This window comes from Lolium rigidum, chromosome 7, assembly GCF_022539505.1.
Source record: "Lolium rigidum isolate FL_2022 chromosome 7, APGP_CSIRO_Lrig_0.1, whole genome shotgun sequence".
In the NCBI taxonomy this organism is placed as follows: Eukaryota; Viridiplantae; Streptophyta; class Magnoliopsida; order Poales; family Poaceae; genus Lolium; species Lolium rigidum.
The window spans coordinates 258964413-258974021 of record NC_061514.1 but is presented as its reverse complement, the minus strand read 5'-3'; the positions used below and the strand labels follow the sequence as shown (position 1 = coordinate 258974021).

General features: G+C 47.8%; 1 protein-coding gene across 1 annotated transcript; it reads right to left on the bottom strand.

Moving 5' to 3' along the window:
* Positions 1-3925: 3925 nt before the first annotated feature.
* On the bottom strand, positions 3926-8653 carry LOC124674435 (G-type lectin S-receptor-like serine/threonine-protein kinase B120). The gene is made up of 7 exons (XM_047210481.1): positions 7607-8653; positions 7186-7518; positions 5830-5946; positions 5274-5708; positions 4940-5177; positions 4693-4843; positions 3926-4599 (listed from the first exon to the last, which is right to left on the bottom strand). The coding sequence occupies exons 1-7, from the start codon at positions 8592-8594 to the stop codon at positions 4279-4281; spliced, it is 2583 nt and encodes an 860-aa protein (XP_047066437.1). The 5' UTR covers positions 8595-8653; the 3' UTR covers positions 3926-4278.
* Between the last annotated feature and the right edge of the window lie 956 nt (positions 8654-9609).

Here is a 9609-nt window from a genome sequence, read left to right as displayed (position 1 = left end):
GCATATCTCCTTCAAATAGTTGGCTCAATGTTTTACCAACCCATCTACTCTCTTGTTACCTCCTTCTTTTTTTTCTTTTCCTGTACACAAAGGTGGTCCTTTTTGTTTTTTAAGGGAACAAGGGAACCTACTTATCAACCATCCGATGCACTCTTCATCCAATAGGTGGCTCAATATTTTTACCAACCCATCTACTCTCTTGTTACCTCCTTCTTTCTTTCTTTTTCTATAGACAAAGGTGGTCCTTTTTGGTTCTTTAAGGGAATAAGGGAACCTACTTTATCAACCCTCCCATGTAATCTTAATCAATAGGTGGCTTAATGTTTTACCAACACATCTACTCTTTTGTTACCTCCTTCTTTTTTTCTTTTCTCGTACACAAAGGTGGTCCTTTTTGTTTATTAAGGGAACAAGGAAACCTACTTATCAACCATCCAATGCACTCTTCATCAATAGGTGACTCAATGTTTTACCAACCCATCTACTCTCTTGTTACCTCCTTCTTTTTTTCTTTTTCCTGTACACAAAGGTGGTCCTTTTTGTTTTTTAAGGGAACAAGGGAACCTACTTATCAACCATCCGATGCACTCTTCATCAATAGCTGGCTCAATGTTTTACCAACCCATCTACTCTCTTGTTACCTCCTTCTTTTTTCTTTTTCTGTACACAAAGGTGGTCCTTTTTGTTTTTTAAGGGAACAAGGGAACCTACTTATCAACCATCCGATGCACTCTTCATCAATAGGTGGCTCGATGTTTTTACCAACCCATCTACTCTCTTGTTACCTCCTTCTTTTTTTTCTTTTTCCTGTAAACAAAGGTGGTACTTTTTGTTTTTTAAGGGAACAAGGGAACCTACTTATCAACCATCCGATGCACTCTTCATCAATAGGTGGCTCAATGTTTTACCAACCCATCTACTCTCTTGTTACCTCCTTCTTTTTTTCTTTTTCTCGTACACAAAGGTGGTCCTTTTTTGTTTTTAAGGGAACAAGGGAACCTACTTATCAACCATCCGATGCACTCTTCATCAATAGGTGGCTCAATGTTTTACCAACCCATCTACTCTCTTGTTACCTCCTTCTTTTTTTCTTTTCCCTGTACACAAAGGTGGTCCTTTTTGTTTTTTAAGGGAACAAGGGAACCTACTTATCAACCATCCGATGCACTCTTCATCAATAGGTGGCTCAATGTTTTTACCAACCCATCTACTCTCTTGTTACCTCCTTCTTTTTTTCTTTTCCTGTACACAAAGGTGGTCCTTTTTGTTTTTTAAGGGAACAAGGGAAGCTACTTATCAACCATCCGATGCACTCTTCATCAATAGGTGGCTCAATGTTTTACCAACCCATCTACTCTCTTGTTACCTCCTTCTTTTTTTCTTTTCCTGTACACAAAGGTGGTCCTTTTTGTTTTTTAAGGGAACAAGGGAACCTACTTACCAACCATCCCATGCACTCTTCATCAAAAGGTGACTCAATGTTTTACCAACCCATCTACTCTCTTGTTACCTCCTTGTTTTTATTTCTCTTTTTTTGTACACAAAGTTGGTCCTTTTTGGTTTCTTAAGGGAACAAGGGAACCTACTTATCAACCCTCCCATGCACTCTTTATCAATAGGTGGCTCAATGTTTTACCAACCCATCTACTCTCTTTGTTACCTCCTTGTTTTTATTTCTCTTTTTTTGTACACAAAGTTGGTCCTTTTTGGTTTCTTAAGGGAACAAGGGAACCTACTTATCAACCCTCCCATGCACTCTTTATCAATAGGTGGCTCAATGTTTTACCAACCCATCTACTCTCTTGTTACCTCCTTCTTTTTTCTTTTTTCTGTACACAAAGGTGGTTCTTTTTGTTTTTTAAGGGAACAAGGGAACCTACTTATCAACCCTCCCATGCACTCTTTATCAATAGGTGGCTCAATGTTTTACAACCCATCTACTCTCTTGTTACCTCCTTCTTTTTTTCTTTTTTTCTGTACACAAAGGTGGTCCTTTTTTGTTTATCAACTCTACTTATCAACCCTCCCATGAACTCTTCATCAACACCTTAGTCCATATGTTACCAACACTCCCATTGAGTCTTTATCAACATGTATATGGAAGCTTAACCGACACCTACATTATTATGTTACCAAGAAGGGAATTGCGGAAGAAGGGAATTGTCATGTTGCAAGTCGTAGTTCATTTCATTTGCAAGTGGATTATGCTGCTCCCCTCCCTTTTTTTTAACCCTAAAATTTCACTAGCCCAAAAAGAGAATAAGGGAATAGATAATATTTTACTACGTGAACATGTAAAGGGAATTGCCCACGTGCAGCAAGCAAATTAACGTACGACAACCCAACTTATGTCACGAGCGGAAAGGGAATTGCCACGAAAGAGAATTGCCACGAGCGGAAAGGGAATTGTCACGAGCGGAAGGCAAATCAATTAAGGCACGTAACCTCTGTGGTCCACAATTACCACGAAAGGGAAAACGCGTTTTTATGGTTTTATTCCCAAATTGGGTTGTCCGAAACCGATCGCTTGATTTAATCCTGGCGCGCGAGCGCCAGCTAGGGCCGCCCAAAAGAAGTGGTCCTTAGGAGGTGACGGTTTAGGCGATAGATCGGATGCTCATGAGAAATGTTAAACCAGACCCCGGCAGTTATCACTGAACCGGCCGGCTCACTCCATATTTCGTTTGAGACTCGGTTGAATTGTTTTCGACTTTTCGTGCGAGTAATGGACGTGTAGGCTTCTCTAGGTTTCCAATCGGGCCAATCCCGCTCGTAGTCCCGCCGCCACTGGAGTTCGCCGACGCGGCGCCTTCGCTGGATGCCCTGCTCTACGGGCCGTCGGCACCGTCGCGTTCACGCGCTGCCGTCGCTCGACACCACGCACCACGGGCCGCCAGCGCCGTCCCGTCCATGTTCTGCCGCCGCTGGATTCCGCTGGCCGCCGACGCCGCTCGTCGCTCGATTCCGGCTGGCCAGCGCTTGAGTCAACCCTCCACAGGCTCGTGCGTGTCTGATGGACCTGGCAACGACGAGAGGTACGTTAAATTTCAACGCCTGTACTCCTGTGCGTGCCATCCTCTATTTTCCAATTTTCCAATTTGTGTGTCTGTCCTTGCAGTTTGGGACTTGCATTTGGCAAGTTGTTGGCTTGTAGTATATCCATTTGATTGCAGTGTTGTATGTTATGCGCATTACCTTGCTAAGTCTGAAATGTTTTTACATATTTATTTATCTTTTTATTACATTATTTGTTACTGAGTATATATTATTTTATGTCTTAGAAAACTAGACAATGAACTGGCGAACCACCGGTCCGACCGGTAAAACTTGAACCAACGGCCTTGTCGGTTCAATCAATGGTCTATTTTTTTTAAAAAAAACTATGACTTAACATGTCCAACATCGTCTTGTGTCGCTCGTTACTACCATGTGCCTCATCGTAAACCACATTTAGGCGCCATGGTTCTTGCCCCTTTTCCGTAACAACTGAATCAACACGATAATAGGTATATGGTACCACTTCTATATTTATTCCATTATTCCAAAACACAACTAGACCGCCGCTACAGCCCCAGCTACTTACGGCAAAACCTCTATCAAAACCTAAACTACGAGATAAACACTCCACTCGCTTCTTATGTAGCTAGGTTTCTATGACACAGATATCTTGAGGGAATAACGCTTCTGTAGATCACGAAGCTCGCACACTGTCGCACTGTTGCCAAGGCCGTGTTGCCAAGGCCGTGACAGTGCAGACTGAGTACCAGATTAATAGTTATTGCCGCCTTATTCAGTGGCGGGGTATACTTTGGCGGAGGAGGGGTTCCATCCCGCTTCGCGTACTCCTTGCCACCTTGCTCATGTAGCTCCATCCAGTGTGCCGTTGGATTTTTTCACCCCCTCTTGGCCAAGTAATTTCCGACTGACTACATTTGTTAGGGCTGCTATAGTCCGGTGAGACTGCTATGTGTTTAGTTCCACCTCACTTAAAGAGGTTACGACCAGCTTATAACGGAGAGTTTCCCTCCTCACTTCAATCCGGGCTTTTGGGATGTAGTTGGCTCTCTGTTTGTAGCTGGTCGTAAGCGTATACATCTGAACTTAGGCAGAGTGTTGGGCTTGACAACATAACCCTGGTATATGTACACTCTCGGTGTTAACTTTTTAGCCTACAAATGAACACATAGTTACAAAAATTGCGGCATGTACAGAGCAAGGGGAAATGATCTCTACAAGAAGCTAAATCACCCAATCGCATGGCATCCGTGTCTAGTGTAGCTACCTCCCTTGAAGCATTGTGACAGTGAGATCGCTGGCGGAGTAGGACTCGTCGCCCCTCTCCCTGAACGTGTCCCTGTCCGACGATGTGCACTGCAAGGTGAAGGTGGGCGGCCTGGGCATTGGCAGCAGGGAGCTGTCGCTTCCCAGCGCCAGCACCACGTAGGGGATGTCCGGCCGGTCTCCGGCGTGGTCCTGCACGCACAGCAGCGCCATGTGGATGCACCTGAGCGCCTCGCGGGACGCCGACGCCGAGCTGGACGCCCGGATCGACGGGTCGATTAGCTGCTCCCCCTTGTCCGCGTTCCACATCTGCCACGCCTGCACATAAGCACACTTGTATGTCAGCAGCAAGTTGAGAGAAGAAGAGCATAGAAGTGTGAATGGTGGCCGATGAGGATGCCAGGAGCTTACGTAGCCTACGATGTTGAGCGAGCCCTCCATGTGGTGGAAGCTGCTGTTCTTCTGGCCGGTAATGATCTCGAGGATGAGGATGCCGAAGCTGTACATGTCGGACCTCACCGAGAAGAGGCCCTCCATCGCGTACTCCGGTGACATGTAGCCTCTGAAGACACATGGGAACAAGAACATTCAGCAAAATGCGCACGGGACATCCACTACTGCTGTTGTCTCTGCGAGCGCGTAGTAATAATGTACTTACAGCGTGCCGACGACACGGTTGGTGTTCTCTTGGTTCTGGTCACCGCCGAAGATCCTGGCCATGCCGAAGTCGGAAATCTTGGGGTTCATGTCACGGTCCAGGAGGATGTTGCTGGCCTTGAGGTCGCGGTGCACGACGCGAAGCCTGGAGTCCCGGTGGAGGTACAGGAGCCCCCGCGCGATCCCTTCGATGATGTGCAGCCTTGTCTTCCAGTCCAGGAGCCCTCGCCTAGCCGGGTCTGATCGATAGAAGCGCATTGTCAGAATTCAGGCTTAATTGCAACTTTTTCGTTCCACAACCAGTCTGATGCATGCACGAGATGAAGTACACGTACCGAAGAGGATGGCATCGAGGCTCTTGTTGGGCATGTACTCGTACACCAGCATCTTCTCGTCCCCCTGGATGCAGCACCCCAGGATCCTGACCAGGTTGCGGTGCTGCAGCTTGGAGATGAGTATGACCTCGTTCTTGAACTCCTCGCACCCCTGCCCGGAGGTCTTCGACAGCCTCTTCACCGCCACCTCCTCGCCGCCGGGAAGCGTCCCCTTGTAGACAAGGCCGAACCCTCCCTCCCCGAGCTTGTTGGACTCACTGAAGCCGCCGGTGGCCACCGCCAAGGTCTCCAGGGCGAACAGCGGCAGCTCGCTGTTCTCCGCATCCTCGTGGTCTGGCTGACTAGGCCCTGAGAATTCCTTCTTGGCTTCCCTGCCAGAATGCAGCATCAACGAGGCTCCCGTCTTCCTTTTACCGCCGCCAACACCAAATTTGTCTGCACAAAATGTACCAAATAAGTTAACTCTACCTATCATGTTCTGTGCTGACCTGAAATCGTTGAAATCGTCTGTGTGGGACTTCAGGATTGCTTCTTAATTAAGGTACCAGATCCTCACCTCTGATTCTTCTGCTGCATTTCCATAGAAGGAAGCCGCACGCTGCCAGTACAAATGCCACGACGATCACTACGCTAACAATAACCTTCGTCCATCGCCTCCGTTTGGAGCCTGAATCTGGTCAGGTAAAAGAAAACTATCAGCCATGTGCAGTAGTCAATTCTCTACAGTGAAGAAGAATACAGTTATGTGCTATATGCACGAATCTACCGGACCACGGCAGCAGAACATTTCAAGAATTTGACCAATGTTTCAACGGTCAGATTTTCGTGCAAGGCGCAAACCATGTGCGCCCATGTAGTCATAAAAAGCCGCACATGTACTTAGATAAATTAATATGAAAGTGTCACCACTAATGGTCCGTCAGAGGTCAGACCATGAGGCATGTTCCATGTGTGCTACACGCAATATACTGATACTGATAGTGTATAATCCATGTTACGGCCGGATTCACCCAAATCTTCTTCAAGATAATGAAGGGACAAAGCCATGTTAGGTCTTTCTCATGAAGCAGACACATGACAATATTTTTCTCTTTGTTTCTATTTTTGCCCCTCTTAAAATGCCCTAGTTGATGGAGAATTTAGAATAGGTCGCTGTCGGAACAAGCTTTGACCCTTCCTCAGAAGTCAGCATCTGGCATAAACGGCTTGCATATATTCACAAGTCAGTATCATTTTTATTCTCCTTTTGCAGGAGTTCGAATATGAAAATCCGCTAACTCTTCTGGTTGCCGTAATGCGTTACAGAGTGAAAACAGGTGATAAAGCATAACGGAAATCACTGTCAAAAGCATAAGGGGATGGATGTGGCATGTCGCCATTTAAGAAATCCTCGTTTTTTCACCCTTCACGATAACTGTTTACCAGTCCAAATTCGCAACCATCTTCTAATGGATCGTCGACAGATTGTGGAGAATTTTATTCCGTTTGACTGCAGAAGGCACCGCAAGATGAGACCCCAACAACTCTGCATGCATTTACACTAGATAACTACTAAGCTGCTGTCTTTTCCATTGCCCGTTTCTGCTTAATTTACTGAGTTGTAGTATTAATCAAAGATTCCAGTGGTTTGTTCATTCTTGTCGAATTCTCAACATGGCTAAAGTCGTACTGACGAAGGAACAAAATGTCGTTGTTTTGTTTTACAGGCCAAGTACAGTGGCTGGTTTTTTGGGATGTAGCCAAGTCAATCAGGGATGTCTTGGCACTTTCTTCAGTACGCATCTAGCAGGTATTTCCTGAAGAACCAAAGCAGTTTTCTACCTACTCAGTTTTCCAAACCTAATTCAGAAGTACCAACCAAGTTAAGAAATGATACTGTAACATTTAATATAGTTGGAGTAGGAAAACGTACCTAATAGAGAAGCAGGGACCTTGATGTAGAGGTCATACCCTTCTCCAGGTCCAGGGCCGGTGGGGAACCGGTAGATGTCCACCAGCTCCTGGCTCCAGATCAAGCACCCGGTGCCGCTGCTGTAGCTGTACGCGTCGCACGTGCAGTTGTCCAAGCACCACTGCCGGCACGAGTCGGCGCTGCTCACCGTCCATTCCCACGCGGCGTAGTTGGGCAGCTTCACGCCGGAGAGCTCGGCGAAGTCGTCGCCGCTGCTCATGCTGACATTCCTCTCGCTGCACGTCAGCTGGGCGCTCCTCACGCACCCCACCCCTTCGGATTTCTGCTCAAAACCTGCAAGTTTACATAATTAGTTAAGCAATGTGCAATCTGATTGCAGCACCGTTGATCGTTTTGTGAGGAGTGTTCAGTTCTGTAGTACCTTTGAGGCAGGTGCAGACGGCCTGGCCATGATCGCCGGAGGAGCACTGGGCGTTCTGGCCGCATACGTTGTAGTCGTGGCACGGGATGCTGGGCTGCGACCAGACCACCTCCCAGTCGCCTGTGGCGTCGAGGAGCATGAAGGAGGTCTCGGTGCCGTTGGGCTGGAGCACGAACCTGTAGAGCGAGGAGTTGAAGGTGTTGAAGGTGTAGGACATGACGCCGTTGCTCTTGGACGGGTCGCCGGAGAGCTGGAACCCGTACAGGTTCAGCGCCCGCCACGGGATGCCCACGAAGTTGTTGTTCGCCCATTGCCCGGACCTCCAGAACGTGGTGTTCTCGCCGCCGTCCTGCCCGCTGCGCCATATGTAGAGCTGCGCCGACCCGAGCGGGTCCTGCCCGAGCGTGAAGTTGCCGGGGGCCGGGTCGTCGGGGCTCCTCCACGACTTGAACAGCGTCTGCCCGACGACGGAGTCGTTCTGCCGCTCCAGCGTGATGCTCATCCCGGGGACGAAGGTGTCGGTCGGGTGGTCGAAGCTCCGCCACAGCTGTACCGCCTGCGCGTCGCTGCCGCCATTCAGCACGAGGTTCCCGTTGTCCTCGATGGTGAGCGTAAAGTTCCCCGCCGACGAGGAAGTTCTCGTCCGCCACACGACGCGCTGCCCCTCTAGCACCTGGAACTCGCCGGATTCCGTCAGGGTGGCGGAGTATGACAACGCCGCCGCGCTCACCGGCGCGTCGCGGTTGGCCACCCACTGCACCGTCTGCTCGACGGCTTTGGCGTACTGGACCCCGAGGTACATCCGCGACCCGTCGCCGCCTCGAGGCGTGAAGAAAGAGAGGAGGAATGCGCCGTTGGACGAATAGAGGGTCGCGTTGCCCACCAGCGACTGACCTTGCGACAGCGTCGTCGTGGCAGCGTCGACATGGACGCCCACATAGAGGAGGAAGATCAGCAACGCGAGAGCTTTAGAAGTAGCACGAGGCATCGATAATGGCGGCTGGGTTCTAGAGCTTGTGTCTTGGCTGGCTTGTGTTCAAGACATGAAAGGGGGTCGGGGGAGAAGAGGTGGTAATGGCTTCCTCGGACGTGGATATATCAAGTGTGCGAGCGCGCGAGCCGCGTGGGGATTGGGGAAAGCAATTAGGCCGCATGGTTTTGAATGTGATCTAATTAGGTTAATCCTCTCTAACTGATCAGACTAATTTGTCGTGGTTCGAGTGCGACTAGACTGAAAAGTGGTGTAGAACTATGGAAAGGAAATAGCTGCGAAGCTCCGGCCTCCGGGTTCACATTGTTTGGGACTGAAGACGGCGCCAGATTGCCGTTGACATACCTACCAGTTAAATAATGATGGAAAGATGGTTCACGTTTTTTTTTTCTTTTGACGTAAAAAGATGGTTCACGTTGATGAGCAACGGCTTTTTTTTTAAAACTTTTCCACCATATATTAGGTCAGCAAGCCCGTCTCATTAAAACCCTGTCTCTTTCGGTACCCTGGTTAAGGAAAGAGTGCGTCTAAAAACTTGCCGCCTACGCTAGCTAATTATGAAAAATATATGTGTATCTTACGGGTAGGTGGGATGTTATTTTAGAGTAATCCAGATGGGAGTGGCCTTTTGGCACCCCTTTTTAAACTTCATTTTAAATGCACTTTTAAAATGTTGAAAAATTTGAACATAAGTAAAATTTAGTGGATACATCTCGAAATTCTACACGTTCACAAAGTGGTTTCACAGAAAATCGACATTTTGAGTGTCATTTGTAAAAAAGAAAAAAATTCTGTAAGAAAAAGTTGTGTACTAGACGTTTTGTTTATCTTTTTCACACAAGTCACAAAAAATGTTGGTTTTTCGCAAGACTTGATGTGCGCACGTAACATGTTGATACGTAAGCGAGAAATTTTTTGTACGAATTTTTTGAACATTTCAAAATATTTTTCCGGTGGCAGGAGCATATGCTCCCATGTGCCGAATTGAATTTCCGCCAGATGTTTTTTCATT